The following is an 18906-nucleotide window of genomic DNA, read 5'->3' as shown; positions in this document are numbered from 1 at the left end:
AACTGCTCAAACAGGAATTCCTAATGATATACACCTGCCAAGCACAGGTAGGAAGTCACATGAACCATTTCCCAGGTAAAAATTACATGCAAGAGCCACTAGGTGGCCACACAGGTGTCAAAAGCCAGTAAAATGGCCAGAGAGAGAGAGAGAGAGAGAGAGAGAGAGAGAGAGAGAGCGCGAGAGAGCGCGAGAGAGAGAGAGAGAGAGAGAGAGAGAGAGAGAGAGAGAGAGAGAGAACTACATACAAGAGCCACTAGATGGCCATACAGGTGTCACAGGCCAGTGAATGGTCAGCTAGAGGGAAAAAAACATATATACAAACAAAAGAAGATACATCAATAGCCACTAGGTGGCAACCGGCTTAGATAAGGACAGCTACCAATACTAGAAAACCACTTATAAACTGAGAAATCATTACAAAAAAGGACTAAAATCAATTTCTTCATTCAATCCTGGGTATGTCATGGCCTGCATAGTGTATATGTAGAAAGTTTCCCTTTGTAGTAATAATTTTAACCTGTCACCACCCCTAATATTCTTTTTGATTGTTTCTAAACCTTCAACCATTAACCCATCTGGATTGCTATTGTGTGCTGTGTGAAAATGTTTAGCCATAGGATAATCCAAGTTAACCTTCCTAATGGCATTTTTATGCTCGGAGACTCTGTCTTTTAGACGCCTTTTTGTACGGCCTATATAAAAACAGCCGCAGGAGCATGATAAACGATACACCACAAAGGTGGTATTGCAGTTGACGAATGCTTGAATGTTATATGTTTTGTTAGATTTGAAATCAATAAATTGTTTGCATTCTTTCATGTTGGAGCAATGGTTGCAATGACCACATTTGTATGTACCAGTTATCTGTCTATGGAGCCAGGTGGTCTTTTTTTTCACATTAAGATGGCTAGGTACAAGTTTGTCTCGAAGGGTGGGGGCCCTTCTAAATGTAATTTTGGGGGGGACTGGAAATACTTCTCTAAGAGTAGGGTCACTTTTCAACAGGTTCCAGTTGGACAAAATGATCCTTTTAATCGGATTGGCAAAGCTGCTATATTTTGTGACAAAGTAAACTTGATCTTGACTAGATGACTTTCTTTTCTTCTTTTTGAACAGATCTGTCCTCTGAGTGGAGAGAGCTTTTTCATTGGCAGACTGTACAACATCAGTTTGGTAGCCCCTCTGTGTAAAACGATGAGACATGATTTTGGCCTGCTTCTCATACTCTAGGTCTGAATCACATATACGTCTCAGGCGTTGGAATTGTCCAAAAGGTATATTATTTTTTAGCCAAACTGGATGGAAACTATCTGCTCTCAACATAGTATTTCTGTCTGTAATTTTGCGGAAAACCGTAGTATGGAGCCGGCCATCCAGTCCTTTTGAGATAGTTAGATCTAAAAAGTTAATCTTTGTTTTTGAATGTTCCATAGATAGTTTAACATTCCTATCATTATTATTCAACAAATCATGAAACATAGACAACTCATCTTCAGAACCGGTCCAAATTAGGCAAATATCGTCTATGTACCTCCCGTAGTACTTTATCTTGTCACTATAGACATTATTGTGAACACATTCCTTCTCCCATAGGCCTAGAAAGAGATTTGCATAATTTGGGGCAAAACATGCCCCCATGGCAGTGCCACATACCTGAAGGTATAATTGGTCTTGGAATAGAAATATGTTATTTTTCAATGTCCATTCAGTGAGTTTAATTAAGAAATCGGATGGAGGTGAGCAGTCAGTAGGCCTGTTGGATAAGAAGTGGTTTAAAGCTTTTAGTCCATCGCCATGAGCAATATTCGTGTACAAGGACTCTACATCCATAGTGACCAGATACGAATCATCAGAAACGGTCATCTCATTCAAGATCTTTAAGACATGAGTAGTGTCCTGTATATAAGACGGGAGCTGTTGGGCGAGAGGCTTTATATGAAAATCTATAAATTGGGAGGCAGGTTCTGTAAGAGAACCATTTGAGGATATAATGGGCCTTCCTGGTGGACATTCAAGGGACTTGTGTACTTTTGGGAGCATATAGAATGTAGGTATACGGGGATGTTCACAAAAGAGGAAATCGTGTTCTTTTTTTGATATCCATCCAGCCTCCATGGCTGTGGACAAAAGTTCATTCAGTCTCTCTTTTGTGCGATCCATTGGATTGGAAGACAGTTTTTTGTAGAAATCTGAGTTGTTCAGTTGTCTTAGGGCTTCTTCAATGTATTTTGTACACCACAACAGCGCCCCCTTTGTCAGCTGGCTTCACGACTATTGAATCATTTTTTGCTAATTGGTCAATGGCCAGTTTTTCAGATTTAGTCAGATTCTCCCTAACCTTCTGAGCAGAGTTGCTGAAAAGTTCTTCAATTTCATAATCCACTTTTTTGGTAAAAGCAGTTAATGTAGCATTCGAAACTGGGGGCATAAAATGTGATTTTGGTCTGAAGGGTGAGCTTTGAACAGTTGTAACACTTCTTTCGCTGTGATGGTGGTACCAGGCTTTAAGGTGGAGGCTGCGGTAGAATCTGAACAAGTCCACTTTAGTGTTGAATTCATTTGTGTGGTAGGTAGGAGAAAAAGAGAGTCCTTTTGACAACACGCTGACACAATCAGGAGATAAGGGTGTATTAGATAGGTTGATTACTGTTTCATTCTGCTCCTGAGAGTCGGCGGTGGTTGCTGCGATGCTCTTTGTCTTTGTCCTCTTCCTCTTCCTGCCCCTCCTTGTTTTTTTGTTTTTATGATGGATCTCCCAGGTTATTCTTAAGTTATTCTTAAGTTGGTCTTGCGTCTAAAGACCAACTGAAGACCAACTTAAGACCAACTTAAGACCAACTCAAGAGCAACTTACGACCAACTCAAGACCGACTTAAGACGGTTAGCAAAGGCAAGAATCGAGAAACGGACTCCAGATAGACTTGTCATGGATCATCAGGATGTGCTTCTGGTAGTGGAACCTAACTGCAACGGGACGTACTTATACATTATTTACAAAAGACACAGCTGCTGCTTCAAATGCACTGGTAGAGTACAAAATGAGAGTGTAGCCATTGATTATCTCTTTAAAGTACGGTAAAGGGAAGATGACACAGGTACACAGAGAAGGAATGTTCAAACATTCACATATCATCATTTGGTGTGTATAAATGGACATCTGCCTTAGTTTCTGAAACCTGGGACCATGGAAACTGACCATTTTTGTTTTGTTTTTGTTTTGTTATGTGATGCTACTTAGTTGGGTCATTTATAGAAGTTCCGTGACCGTGGAGAGGAAAGGTTCGTTTCTCACTGGATTTGTCATCTATAAAGGTTAAATAACAAAATGAGCCGGGGTGCCCCTCACAAAAATGTGGGGAAATTTTTGTAGAGCCCTATATCCAAAATGGCTGCTGCCAGCCAAGCGGGAAATTTACTTTTTAATGGTTTTGCCCACAGTGCTGCATAATAAATGGTTTTTGAAACTATTTGGGTCAATTCACAAATGATGTAGATTTATTGATTTGACCTATTTTTGACCTTAAATTCAAGATGGCTGCCACTTTTGGCTCTTTAAATGTCAATTTTTCAAAATCGTCAGAGAGCTTTGATATTAGGCTCAAATGAAAGGTCTGCTCATACTGAGTTCAGTTATGGACAGTAAAGTAGGCTATGCAGAAGTCATCTGAAAGGTAAAAATATCAAGGTTTGTGGTTGATGAGAATTAAACTGCTTATAAGTCGGGTCATGATGTGAGGTTCCGTGACCATCCTCTGGCAAGGATGTTTTGATGATTGATTTGACCCTTTAGAAAAGAACTATGGTATTACCATATTATTAGTAAGTGGTCTGTATGATGCCATATTTGTGAGTCAAATTCTCTCTGAAATGAATAAAGAACTGAACACCAGCATTTGAGGTGTTGCTAATGACATTGCCGGCTTCGTTTGGACAAGGAACTGGCCATTTTAAAATATAGGTTTTTTAGATATTCAATTTTTAATTTTTCAATTTATCATAATTCATATTCTGAGAGTTGTTGTATTCCAAGCTGATTGTGTAATATGTAGAGCCAGAAAAGAGCTTTCAAACAATACCACAGGCATCTTTTTGTGACTAACACTGACTGATATAGTCAAGGCTGAATGTATAGTGTCCTACCCTAAAATGTGAACCTTTCCTAGTCTGTTTCTCCCTTAATATTAGTGTCAGATTCAAACCAATGCAGTTCTGGGGTGCTACCTTGCTACTAAAAAGGCACACCAAGTATGATTAAAATCCGGATCGGTCGGGTCCCAAAGCGTCTGATTTCACGTGAAATGACCCTCATTCTTTCTGCCATTCTTCTTCTTAGATTTTCCTTCTTGCTACTTTAGATGTTGCGTTCCAGCTGAATCACACTTTTTCACTGTACTGTCCTCACTAAGGTGTAGGATGTAACCCAGCTAGGCAGAGAGAAACTTTCCTTTATCCGTGATGTAAAGTCTTTATTGAAATCCTTCACATGTAGAATCCTCAATCACAAACTCAGGTAATCAGGACATCATGAAAGTGAAACTAAAAATAAAACAATCAAGGGAAATAATCAGCTTCACTTCGTTTCTACTCAAGCTAAAACAATTAACACACATCAAATACAAAGCTATGCTAATAGCCTTCACATTCACTGTTCATTTCAGTGCCTAACTGACCTAGAACTAGCACTTGGCTAACATTTTAGCATCTTCAAAGAAATCGTTTTTAATCTTCATCATCCACCATTTACTTTCATAACAGTTTCTAACAACATAAATTCTACATAAGCAGTAAAGTTACCCATTACAACTTAGTCTGATAACATTACCAAAGGGATACCTACAAGTGATGCTTCTGCTGGGGCAAATGACTTGGCATAATTTCAGGAGCTCTTTAAAAAAACATGACTTTCTCCAACTTATCTTCCTGCAAAATGACTTGCAAATTCTAACACGTCAAAATAAAAGTATGCCTTACTACATGAATTCAACATTGAATAAAAGTCCCAAATTATTTATATCTGCCAGAAGGCAACACACCACCTAAGTCCAAATTTGGGGTTTTCGGAAAACAGGGGAAAACTTAATTTCCTAGAGGGTGCCAAACACCAGTGGCGGTTTTAGGAAATATGAGACCCCGGGCAAAGAGTAATTGTGAGTCCCCCCTAATAATAATTTGGTCAAAAGATTTTTGCCGAATTTTACTCCCCTACCACTTCTGCATCGTATAGCATTGCATTGCATTGATGGCGGAAGACAGGGGCGGAGTGGGAAGACTTTTCCCACCGGGAGAATTTTCCCCCCCCCCCCCCACCACCACAAAAACAAAAAAACAACGCAAACAACATGGTTCCCTAACCAAAAAGACAAAAACCACGAAATCTGCAGTCGTAGGCCTACTACATGTGGACATTAGTGTTGTCAAAATATCAACCTGAAGTGGAGAATTGTAGCCTACACTTGATGAAATACACAGCCATCATCACAGTCCAAAGCATTCACCATAGAACATTGCAGGTTAGGCTACATCACGCTACTGTTCCATGAAAATGTGCACTTCACTGTCATTTTGACAGTTTGTAGGCCTATTGAAATATCGTTTAAGGAAGACAGGATGAGCACAGGCACAAAGTTTTGAGTGTGGGGATTTTTAGAAGAGTAGGCTATAGCTTACAAAAAGTCTGTCTACATTGTCTACCCACCATGCAGCAACTAAGCCAAACCTAGGCTACTTCAAAGCACAACCATAAGTCAACAAAATTAATAACCAAATGGTGTAGGCCTACCTTAAAACGCTGTCTTCGTCGCAGCAAATGTCTTTGTTTCTTCCAATTACATTTTAATCCACAGTTTAGGCTACACACCCAGCACTGCTCACATCAGAATCTTGTGTGGTAATTATTTTGTTCCATTTCTTCAGACATTACATAGGCTACATCTTAAATGTGCCACATGTAAATATATGTATGATAGTAACATTATTTCGACTGTAAGGAGATATACCGCTAGTTCTAACAAACCAATGCCATCAAAACATGTACAACGTGTTTTCCTCCTTAGCTGCAGTTCATTTCCTTACCACTTGGTGGAGTCTGTTCGTAACCCAAGTCAATAACCACAGAACAAGTGAATCTGGAGTGGCAGACTGTAAACTGTAACAGTCATGTGGAAATCGGAAAATAAATCACAACTTACTAATATTTCCATCCCTTGGTAACCAATCTAAATATCACAGGTTCTTGAAATACTGAAAACGAAACTATGTTACCAAGATCTAGTAAACTTCCGCGATCTACGGTGTATGAACATTATCAGTAGAGAAGGGGTGTGGCCAATTTACTGTTTGACACCGTCATTGAGGTATTGCGGTCGGGTAGAAGGTATATATACTGGTGAGTCATTTTGACATTTCTGATATGAAGTGAAACGTAGTTGGTTAGTCTTCACAATGGTACGCATGATACTTTGGGGCTGGCTGAGAACATAATGCAGCTGCTATAATACATTTCGCGGCCGCGGCCCACCGGGACAAGCCCCCGATCTCCCGATGGCCACTCCGTGCCTGGCGGAAGATGAAGGGGTGTGGCACTTGTTTGGTCCTTTTACCTCCTCACGGACAGTCTCCTCCTTGTTTATCATCTTTGGTTAACTTCTGCTCTTCTCCATGCTCATATAAATGCCCCAACCCCCAAACCTGCCCATGACAGAGGTAACCTGGTCGTAGAACTGTGCCCCACCCACTTCAACACCATGACATTCAGAAATGGATTCTTAACACAGTTAAGTTTAACTTTCTATTATGTGTACAATGGTGTACAGTGCAAGTGAGATCAACTTATGAATGCAGTAATAGAAAACTATGACTTTTTTTTTTTCAAAAGCATAAAATCAAGTGAGATCAACCCAACATTGTTTGATATCTACATTATGATACTCTAGGTAAAGGCATGAATTAATAGAGTGCCATAGAAGACTGTAGTCTATAGCAGTCTTCTGCAAACCTGCGATGACATCAATTAAAGCACCTGGTTAAAAATCTAAAATAAATTTCATTATAGCTGAATTTTAAGGCTACAACCATTGTGTGATACGATTATTTCAGACAGTGATGTCTAAGGATCAAGTTTTGACACATGACCATTGTCTTTGAAGAGAGAGAGAGAGAAAGAGAGAGAGAGAGAGAGAGAGAGAGCAAGAGAGGGAGAGAGAAAAAACTCTTGACAGATGTAAATAAGCTGCTTCTTGCATCAAAAATAGCAAAAAGTCAAGTTACCGAAGTCATTCACATTAGCAAAACAATTGTGCACAGGGCCCCATGATGAATAGATAGGGGCCCCATACCACCTGCCAAGGACATAATAGGGCTCCTACCCCTGCCACCTGCAGGAGGGCCCTAGGCCTACAGGCAAATGCCCTCCTTGTCCTCCCTATAGCTACGTACCTTGTCATTCATTTCCCCATAGGCAGTACATGACTTTATACATACAGAGTTTTGACTCTGGTGAATGTTGTGATTGATAAATGACCCTGGCGGAAAGGCAGGGTGATGCAGCTGTGGTAGGGGAGTAAGTTTATGCAAAAATCTCATTTTGACCAAATTTGGACTAATGCGGTTTTGGTAGCAAGCCGACGATATATAACCGCTTACATTTTTTGTTAACTAAGAAAAAATCTAAATACAGCCATTAACGTTTGAACATTGCCCACAAAAGTGAGTTCACCCCAGATTATAATCCGGTAGAGAGGGGGGCGTGTTGGCTCATTGCTGTGCGTTTCAGCCTTTCTTTATATTGAACTTTTACATTTTTAGTCTGCACCTGGCGATATATAACCGCTTACATTTTTTGTTAACTCAGAAAAAATCTAAATACAGCCATTAACGTTTGAACATTGCCCACAAAAGTGAGTTCACCACAGATTATAATCCGGTAGAGAGGGGGGCGTGTTGGCTCATTGCTGTGCATTTCAGCCTTTCTTTATATTGAACTTTTACATTTTGAGTCTGCACCTGGCTTAAATAAATTGGTGTGAGATTTGAATGCAATCCTATGGAGAGTATCATGATCTGCTTCAGTAGTCACAATGCATGTTTCTTTAGGTGTAATTCAGATTTCCAATGTTGACAGCATTCATGCATCCCCAAGCCATGTCAGTCCCACTACCATGCTTGAATATTGAGAGGATCAACTTTTTTTGTAAAACTCGCATGTTTATCACCACACATGCTTGACACCATCTAAAGCACATTTTTTATCTTGGGATATGGATATATGGATATGGATATTTATTTGTTAGGATATGGATCACTGGAACCATGTTGTGCGGTCTAAAGAGACCACGCAGTTCCACGGGTGCTGGTGTGTCTGTGTGTGAGTGTGTGAGGGAGAGAGAGAGAGAGAGAGAGAGTTTTTGTGTGTGTGTGTGAGGGGGGTGGTTGCAGGGTCCTAGCTTCCTGTCTGACTGGTGGCTGGAGCAGTCCATGCTGGAAGAGGGGGGAGGGAGTTCAGCATCCTGATGGACTGGTGGATGAAACTGTTGGCAAGTCTGTTGTTTTGGACCAGAAGCTCCTTTGCCTCTTTCTGGAGGGCAGGGGACTAATCAGGTTTTGTGCTGGTTCTCTTCTCTCACAATTGTGAGGGCTTTGCAGGCAAGGCGGGTGGTGTAGATGTCTTGCAGAGAGGGGAGGGGAGCATTGATGATCTTCCTAGCTGTGTTCACTATACACTGTGCAGGGCGTTCGTGTTTTAGTCAGTGCAGCTCTTGCCTCATACCATGATACAGCTGGTGATAGCAATGTTTCCTCCGATACAGCAATGTTTCCTCCGTAAAAGGTGGTCATGATGGTTGGTGAGGCCCTGGCATGCCTCAGTTTGTGCAGACAGTAGAGGCGTTGCTGGGCATTCTTGGCCAGTGATGCAGTATTGGTGGTCCATGAGAGATCATCACTTACATGCACTCCAAGGAATTTTGTCCTGCTCGCCCTCTGCACAGCAGCACCATCGATGATCAGTGGCAGGAGTTGGTGGTGACAATTCTGGAAGTTGACAACAATCTCCTTTGTCTTGCTGGCATTATCTTGGAGGTTGTTGTCGCTGCACCACTTGGCTAGGTGGTCAACCTCTGTCCTGTAGTGTGTCTTGTCACCGTTGGTGATGAGACCCACCAGGGTTGTGTCATCTGCAAACTTCACCAGGTGGTTGGTACTGTGAGTTGTTTTGCAGTCGTGTGTGAGCAGGGTGAAGAGCAGAGGGCTGAGCATACACCCTTGTGGAGCTCAGCGTGATGGTGTCCGATGTGTTGTTGCCGATACGTACTGCTTGTGGTCTCTGGCACCGGAGGTCTAGAAGCCAGTTGCAGAGGGTGATGCTGAGGCCCAGTTTGTCCAGTTTGCATGTCCAGGGTGGGGAGGGGGTGGATTTAATGTGTGCCATGACCAGCCGTTTAAAACCCTTCATGATGATGGGTGTCAGTGCTACAGGACGGTAGTGGTTGAAGCAAGATGGAGATGACTTCTTTGGCACCGGTATGATGGTTTCAAGCCAGAGGGGACGGTGGCTTGTTTTAGTGAGGTGTTGAAGATGTCAGTGTTTTAGTTCCTCAGCAGTTTTTCAGCAACTGTCCAGGGATGTGGTCAGGGTCGGTTGTTTTGCGTGGGTTGATCTTGGTGAGTGCTTTCTTCACACTATCAACAGGTACAAACGAATTTCATTACCTTTACCACATTTTCTGTGTTCTACGGCCACCTCCTAGAACTAAGTAACTACTTCTATTGGAACTAAAGTCAATGGGGATTTCCATGTTAACGCTCCGTGAGGCTCCATGAGAGCCACCATTGCTGTGGAAGGATTGGACCATAGAGGTGTATGGGAGTCACGTAACTGTTTTATTAGACGGCTCTGGGCAGACACAGTGCCTGGTCCTGTGGAGGGGCAGGTGTTTTCTGTGGGTGGGTCTTGTTTTGTTCCTCGAAGCATGCAAAAAAGTTGTTGAGGTGGTTCAGCAGGGATCTGTTTAAAAAAATTGTTGAGGTCATTCAGCAGGGATCTGTTTATTCGCACCTCCGAGGTGACGGTTTGTAGGCAGTGATAGTGTGAATGCCCGTGCATCTTTGTTATCACTGAGGTGAGAGTTTATTTTCTGTGTGTAGTACGGTGACCAGCTGTCCGGATTTCGGCCGGACAACCCCGCCCCTTAGCTTTCTAACCTAGCGTCCTCGCGCGCACCCATTGCTTCGACTTGCCGAATCCCCGCCTCCGTGGAGAAAACAGTGAAGTTGGCATTCTAAACTGTAGGCAGAAATCAGGGAACAGCGCTGCCATCTTACCTCGACTAACTCAGCTGCCAACAACAGTTTTAGGCCTACTTGTAAAACAATATTTTGGGGGGAAAGGATTTTCGCATGTCATTACCTCACCCCGATACAGGAGTCATCAGTAGGCTACCACTAACTTAATATTGTATCAGAGACGGCAGGTTAGACAAATCCTTCCGTTGTTGTCTGTGTAGGCTATTTCTTTTTTTTTTTTAGGCTATGTATTTTGGGTAGTCATGCATTCGTAGGCCTAATAGCCAACAATTAATTTGATTTACTTTACTCAAAATTGGTCAGAAGTCTGTTTATCAGCTGTGTTTTAAGGGAGGCAAACCGCTTCTGTCAACCTTTTTTTTCATGCAGACGCTGGATAACCAACAACACGAGCTCAAAATACAGACAGCGCCCGTGCAGAAAGACGTTTCTTTGCCCTGTTTGTAAAGTTGTGATAACCCTCGTAACGTTGTAAAGGCATTTAGCGGACAAACTTTGTTGCACTATGCGTTGCCACCAGTGCAGGAAAAAATAGGAAACAGACAGACAATAATATATTTACCTTATTTAACTTTCATACAGTCAGAACAGTGAACTTCATATAGGGCTATTGCACGGAGATTTCCCCGACATAAGGCGACAGCAATACAGTTAATTCGCTGTACGAAGTCTGGGGTTATATCTGGAGTAACATGGCAGTCGCAGATATCGGAAACGCGACCGACTGTCAAGGTCTAGTTTGCGTCAATGACGTTGCCTCGCATCTCGAGGCCATAAGCAAAAGGCTAGGAGGAAAGGAAAGACAAAGAGAGGGACACACGGATGTCGTGAACAGGTCGTAAAAACGGACCGATGGCCACCCTAGTGTGTAGTCTTGTTTTGTCTTCCTAATGCCTTGTGACAGGTTGGCCCTTGTTGATTTAACCCTTGTAGTGTGTTTGTATTTTGGTTACATTGTTCGGGTCAATTTAACCCGGGCATATCGAAAAATATTGAAAAATGGAGAAAAAAACACATTCACCCTCATGTTCCCCTCACCCTGCATGTGAATTTCTTGTTATTTATGTTTTTGAGAGTGGTAGATATATAGAGAGAAAGATAAGGAGACGGTGCAGAAGGCAAGTAAACTCAATCCAAGCTCTCAGATTGAACGACTAGTGCTCTTATCGCACAAGGTTGAAACATTGATGCAAAACTGCAGGATAGAACAATATCTGCACTTCTTTGTCCACATACTTCACCCTCTGCCTTGTCTATTCAGCATGTGATCACTGTTGTATCAGAGTTTAGAAAATATTGACATATAAGCCTGTCCTCAACCTGTGCATGGCCTCCTGCTTCGCCCACCCTGCCTCCTTAGACTACACAACGTTCTCCCCCTGTCAGCCTAGCAACAGCAACTTTTGGAGGACTTTCCCCTTTTCAACATCCCGATGGCTAATCAGACAAACACAATTTGAATTGCGCTTTTATGAGCTAATGAATGAATTTTTGTGATGGTGCGATGCCACAATGGAGGATTAGGATAGGTAATGGGAATAATGATGAGATGTGAAGTTTATTTTTGTCAATGTGGATTAATTGTTTTCTAATATATTCTCTAATATTAAACCAGAATTTTAATAGAATGAATTGGTGCAAGATAAGAAAAAAAAGCCAACAAATCACTTTAACAAAGCAGAATAACATTTAAATCGCCTTGGAAAATGTTTGAACAGCCTATCTAAAAGATATTAATCAAAATATATGCAAATCAGATTTTTAATTAATTTTTGGAAAGGTCAGACCATGTTTCATGATGAATTTTCACTGAAAATAAAAGCAATCTCAAAGACTGTTCTAACCTTCTCCTCTAACTGTATCTCTTCACAGGTTGTCTCTTCAAGGCTGCAGTATGCCCTCTGAAAAAGTGGTATTTTCCAGTCTGCTCGTCCTTGTCATTGCAGTGATATGCATCTATGCTTATATGGATGAACTCATCGACCCCGGCAGAATTCCAAATGCTTTGCAAAGGTTCAAATCCTCTACGAAAGCAAATGAATCCTTCACCATGATCATGCCTACTTTTGATCGAACAGAACTTCTCTTTGATCTGCTTAAACACTACCAGGCAGTACCTTATCTTAAACAGATTATAATTGTATGGCAAAATATTGGACAGAAGCCACCGCTGGAGTTGTGGGAGTCTCTTGGCCCCCACCTCGTCCCGGTACTCTTTAAGGAGCAAACCCGGAATCTGTTGAGAAACCGGTTTCTGCCATTTCCACAGATTGATACAAAAGGTATGTCCAATGATTTTTATTGCATCTGTCTACACATTTGGTTTTGTTTGATAAAAATATCTGAAGTGGACAAGGACAGCCTTTGGCCGTCCCTCATATGGCTAAGGTACCGTAGACCTGAGTCCGATTCTTGCACAATGTCACATACAGTATAAGCGAAAATACTACAGTATATCACGAAAGTCAGTACAACCCTCACAGTTTTTACAGATTTGTGAGTATATCTTTTCATAGATAAGCATTACAGAAATTTCACTTCGACACAATGATTAGTGACCTTTCAACAACATATTTAACCACTTAAATGTCTTGTTCACTCAGAAAAAACGAAATACAGCCATTAATGTTTGAACATGTACCCACAAAAGTGAGTACACCCCAGATTAAAATCCGGTAGAGAAGGGGCCGTGTTGGCTCGAATCGTCTCGAAATGAAAAGGGATTAAAAAGGAGGTCAGTGGTGTGCGTTTCAACCTTTCTTTGCATTGAACTTTTACATTTTGAGTGTTCACCTGTCTTAAATAGATTGGTGTGAGATTTGAATGCAATCCTATGGAGAATATCATGATCTGAATGATTCTGAATGAATTGTATTCTTCACCAGCCAATATGTCTTACAAGCCAAACATACACTCACCCAGAGGCAATTCTAGGTTAAGCTGGGACCCCAAGCGAAATTTCTTAGCTGTTATTTACCATATAGTTTGGGGGCCCCAAGTGGCTGCCTATCTAGCCTAGTGACAAGAAGTGCCTCTGCACTCACCACCTGTCAAAATTTAAGTTGTCCTATTTTACCAGCCAAAAGGAGGGAGCACATGGTCACTTAGGTTGTCTTAACTTTGAGCCCCACTGCATTTGAATATGAAATGAAAGCATTTGCTGTTTTTGTCTAAAGAGGGTAATAGAGAAATCTAGGCCAATAATATAATTAGCAATATAAAATAGAACCAAGGCATTTTAGAGAATTTATGACTGAATGATAGTCGAATTTCAGCATTTCCCCAATAAAATGGGCTTGTAGGCCTACTATGAAGAAAAAGATAAAGACAGATGTCATCTAGGGTAATAGGCTATTTAGATTAATAATATCCTTGGTAAAATCAGAATCGCACACGTTGCAAAATATGCGGGGGCATGACAAACGTTTGGCGTTTATGAAGGTTTCATTGAGTGTGTAGCGTGGGCCTCTCGCTATTCACGGTTAAATGATCTGACCAAAAATACTGAATCAAACAAAGATATCGCAAACCACGCCCACTCAATGAAAAAGCGTGTGCTCAAATTGGGTCTCCTAAGGGGGCGTTGTCCCCTACTTCTTCTTCTCTTTTTGAGGTGTTTGCGCAAGTCGATGAAGCACTGTCGATGAAGAGCACCTTCGTGTCTGTCAGCACTGAAGGTGGGACGAGCCGGTGGCTGGATTAGGCGCAGAGAAAGCAGCAGAGATCCAGAAGAGTCATCCAAACGTCCAGCTCGTTTTAGGAGGGTTGGGGAGGGATGTTGATCTCGTTCCTCCCTGGTTGGTTCGTTCTCGGCCAGACTGTCAGTTGTGTCACCCTGCACTCCTAATCTCGCTGTAGGAATCTGTCGCAGTCCCCGCCAGTGAGGGCCACACATGTGGAGGTAGCCGAGGCATAGGATGCATACGTCTCGTCGAGAGTGAGAATTCACCGCCGGAGGGGCATACACAGAGCTTCCCTTCTCCCCTCTTCGGAATCAAAACAGAAGTAGCCATTGTAGATCTAGGTGGTGTGGACGGCTAGTGACTTGGCATTTCTTCGATAATTCCAGCCAATTATTCGTTTTTTCTCGAACGAAGCAGATCGCAAATACTACAGTAGAGTAGAATCGAGACCAGGCACCCAGCAAAGCTGCACAGAGACCACTTCTATTTGGACAGTTAACACATGGGGCACCTAAGTCACGCCCTTCTACCTCCGATCTGTGGGGCTGGAGCGCTCAAAATTTTGAATTGGAGTTAATGGAGCGAGTCAAGCTAAATCCTTATCCCGTTTGGCATGTGCTCCGGATTTCACATATGATGGCAGTGAATTTGAAAGGTTTGGATTTGCGTCGTAAGACCACTCATTTGCGACACGCAAGAAACGTCATTTTAGCTTTTGTGCAAAACTGTGTTAGAGACTACACGTGCACCTCGCATATTTGACGTGAACCGAGGCACAGCCAACCCTACCGCTGCACCGCGGCGTAAGTGGCTGCACGTCGGACATGCGGCGCCTGTTGTGTAGTCCAAATAATTACATATTTTTGCACGCACACAACTCAAAAATCCTTTGCCAAGTGAAGTCAACAAGCACACCATTGGTTGTTATTAATTCTGAGGCACAGCATATGTGTGATCGACGGGGAAATGCGAGGTGGATCGGAAGATAGCTTTGATCAGTCCATTACAGCCCAGTCAAAAGTTTTGGCTTTCCCAGCCCCACGAGCTACCCGGAAGGGGTGGAGACTTAGGTGCCCCATTGACTACCAGGCGTTTTTTGAAATGTTAGCCCAAGACACCCAGCCAGTTTCATCATTTTTTGTCATTTTCGAACAGCCACCGAATATTTTGTCTTAGACCTACAGACACATGTTAGGGCTTGTTAGGGCAGTTTTTTTTTACGGCAAGTTTTTGTCTTCTTCCATTCCGAAGTAATTGAACTTTAAGCGGAAGCTACTTTAGCGAAAAATGGCACTTCAGCCCATTCGAACGAAGAAAAAGCCTTTTTTGTCACGGATGCGCTCTTTGACTCTGCGACTAAATATATTTTCATGCCCCAAAGAGAAGTTCAGTCGCTTCCAAGTTAACTATTTTCATGAAAAAACACCTGGTTCACTTCTGTTTACTGCTAATATTATCACTGGAAGAGCTAGTTACTAGTTTATCCTGATGGGCATGTCAGTCCTTCAATAGCCAAAAGTAGATGCGCCGATGTACACTCACCAACGTTAGTTTCTGCTGCTCTGTTGTGCTGTTTTTTCATTCCAAATTTCCATTTCCATACCTAATTTGATGACAGCCAACCTCTTTATCCTTCTGTAGGCCTGTGTTTACGATAAGCTAGCAAAGCCCTGACAGGATGCTAGGTAGGCCTATGTTTTGATTGCCCAGGTGCCTTGATGTGACGTGAACAGGAAGTGTGCATGATTTCATTCCCTGTAATAACACTCAAAAATACTGTATTGTGATAAGTTGCACGGATGAAATATCCAAATAATGACTTTGTAGGAGTTTTGACTCTAGGTGTTTTCATGATCTATGTGAGTTCTGTTCACCACATAATTACGAAAATCACACATAATGTGCATTAGAATGTGTAGATTCTAAGTCCACAAAAAAAAAAACTCAATGGTTTTCCCGTTTTGGGAGCCAACGCATGGGAAGTAAAAACGGGTTTTCCTGTGGTTTGGTAGTCAATGTGTTAAACCTGGTCGGTCAAACAACAGTTAGTCATCTGAAGAGAGCGGAAAGAAAGTGAGCTTAGGTAGGTGGGAATCCCCGCCCCCATCGCAGCTGGAGTGATTTTACTCAGCTTCGTCAAGGTTGACAGCCAATGAGCATCTCACATAGAGATGGCTAACCGAGTCTTAAAAAAAAAAAAAAAAACAGTTTGGTGCGTGGCACCGTTTTGGACCAGCTTTAATGTATGCTGAGCAAAAATGGACTTGCGGGAACCAAACATAAGGCTTTATACTTCATACATACATACTTCTTATTGCACACTGTTTGGGTTGTGTGTGTGTGAGTGTGTGTGTGTGTGTGTATTGTATTGTATTGTATTGTATTGTATTGTATTGTATTGTATTGTATTGTATTGTATTGTATATGTCTATATCAGTATCTATGTTAGTGTTTGAAAACTGCACATGTGAGTGTGTATTGTCTCTGTGTATGTTGTGAATGAATGTGTCAGAGAAATAATTGATGTACGAGTAGGTTAGTTGTCTGTGTGTGTGTGTCGGGGTCTGTGTGTGAGAGAGATTATTGTCAATGTCTTATTTAAATGTTTTAGTTAAACTGCACATTGGAGACTGGTCAAACGCAGCTTCAAACTTTTGTGCTAAACCTCTTACGTAGATTTTTGACGATAAAGTGCACTTGACTTGACTTGATATGAATTCTCCGTCCGATGCAGAACTATCAACTCGGGGAAATTATCCAAATTATCCTTATTTAAGTCAAAAATTGCTATGCTCTCTAAGCTGGCTCTTTTGACCTCTCATAACTCATGAACCGAATACTGCATGACCACATGTGAAAATTTCATTTCAATGATTATGTGCATCAGACCACTTAAATGCTCACAAATGTTTCTGCTGCTAATGGTAATGACAAAATATGGAGAAAAATTATGTCACAAAATGGCGTCATAGATATGGCGAAGTGGCTTCAGTTTCTTATAACATTGCACCAAGCAGGAAGTCCTCAACAACAGGATATATCATGACCACATTTGCAGGGCATGCTATGCATGACACACTTAAGCAATGAAAAAAAAAAAAAAGAATGAATGAAATTGAGATGAAATATGCGTTGGTAAAGATGAGGTCCGCTGTGATTATATATGTGGCAAAATCATCAAATTACCATAAATTATCATGAATGAATGATAATTAATGAAGCTGATATTACATCGGACATGTTATGTAGTTGTGAGTATGTTATGTATGCCAATGTGATGGAATAACTATACAATAAGTAGTGATAAGGAAGGAACACTAATGAGACTTCAGTTCAGTGATCTTTGGTCGGACATATCTGTCAGAAAACCGTTGCCATGGCAACAGCAAAAATTATAAACCTAATATTTTGGTACTAAATTGTAGCCAACTAATTTTTTACGAACAGTCACCATGTTTCGTAAGCTTAAGCTTAAGTCGTTAAGGAATTATATGACATCAAAGCCCCCCCGTCTGGATAGGTTTTAGTAACATTTGAGATTAATTCAATTCCCGAAATGCACTTTGTGTGTGCTGTCATCAACAATATATGGGATTGTCTTGATGGGAAAAACATTAACTTTCATCTTGTTGTCTTTGCATTCTCGCAGCTGTGCTAACGCTGGATGACGACTTGCAGATCAGTATTCCCGACATAAATTTCGCCTTCTCTGTTTGGACGGTAAAGTAAATCGTATCTCTTCCTATTTGAGCTGAAATACTATGTTTTAGTGGAGTAACTTTATTGATCCTCGAGGAGAAATTCAGGTGTCAAGTAGCTGACATAAATAATAATATGCCCACATGGACATGTAAAGACACATGTAACACTGGTAATAGTCAGGTAGGGGGAAAAAAAAAGGCAATGTGCAAAAACATATTATGTGTAGGCAGTTGTGCAAAAACATACTCAGACAGTTGAGGTAGACAAGATAAAAATGACCAGAAAGGAGTGCTGACCGATACAACCATGATCTAGTGTTGTGATGTAGAAGTACGAGAAAAAAGACGTATGCCCGACCGGACATGTCCGCTATGCTCCTTGAAAATAGAATTCAAGTCTATTTTCCCACGCGGACGTTCGCGTTCAATGAGCGGCTCCCACTGAAAATGAATGGCTGCTGCCCGTGGATAGAACGTGGACGTTGACTGTGCAGTGTGAAAGGCAGCCCACGAACCTCTCAAACTCGCAATGCTCCCGGAGACGTTAAGTGAACGTAAACATCTTGGTGTGCATGTACCGTTGCAAATTATTTTATTTATTTTCAATAAAATAACCGAAATGCCTCAGGGCAAAATCGAGACCTGCATGACATTAACCCAATGGTCCCTCTGTTATACTGTATATATGTAGTAAAGTGCACATCACACTTCTATTATAAATGGTGAATTTGTACTGTAACAGGCATTTGATAAAGCTCATATATTATAGAAATGAAATGTTAATACTTCTTATTTGTATTGTATTGGTATTGGTTGTAATTAAATAATAAATATAATTGGATTTGTATTGGTTCCTATTAAACTGAAACTGGAAACGGGAGATTAGAATGCGTGAAAATGCAGGAAATTACATCTAAGAAATACAAAATTTTCTGGGGGGAAACCCCCGGACCACCTGCCAAAATGAACTGTCCCATATTTCATTCATTGACGGTTGACAATGAATGAATGAAGTCAAGGAAATTTTGCATAGGATTATCAGTATTGCATTGCTTTCTACATATTCAACACACATAAACGTGATAGCACTGAACACTAATCCTCTGCTTTACAGGGTTTTTTTTGCGATGATGTTACTAATGCGGCCCGCTTGAGGTCCACATGGGTTGTATGCGGCCCCCGGACCAAAATGAGTTTGACACCCCTGGGTTAAATTATCA

General features: G+C 41.4%; 1 protein-coding gene across 1 annotated transcript in view; it reads left to right on the top strand.

Annotated features, from left to right (window-relative positions):
- Positions 1-18906, top strand: part of LOC134455333 (exostosin-like 2) — a 42480-nt gene that overhangs the window by 10374 nt on the left and 13200 nt on the right. Inside the window, exons 2-3 of the mRNA XM_063206356.1 lie at positions 12175-12584; positions 17635-17705. Of these exons, the coding sequence (XP_063062426.1) occupies positions 12197-12584; positions 17635-17705 (459 nt within the window). The 5' untranslated portion in view covers positions 12175-12196. The remainder of the gene's footprint in view (positions 1-12174; positions 12585-17634; positions 17706-18906) is intronic.

Source organism: Engraulis encrasicolus, chromosome 9 (genome assembly GCF_034702125.1).
Source record: "Engraulis encrasicolus isolate BLACKSEA-1 chromosome 9, IST_EnEncr_1.0, whole genome shotgun sequence".
NCBI classification, from domain to species: Eukaryota; Metazoa; Chordata; class Actinopteri; order Clupeiformes; family Engraulidae; genus Engraulis; species Engraulis encrasicolus.
Note: the sequence above shows the minus strand (reverse complement) of the source record. Positions and strands in the feature narration are given on the sequence as shown.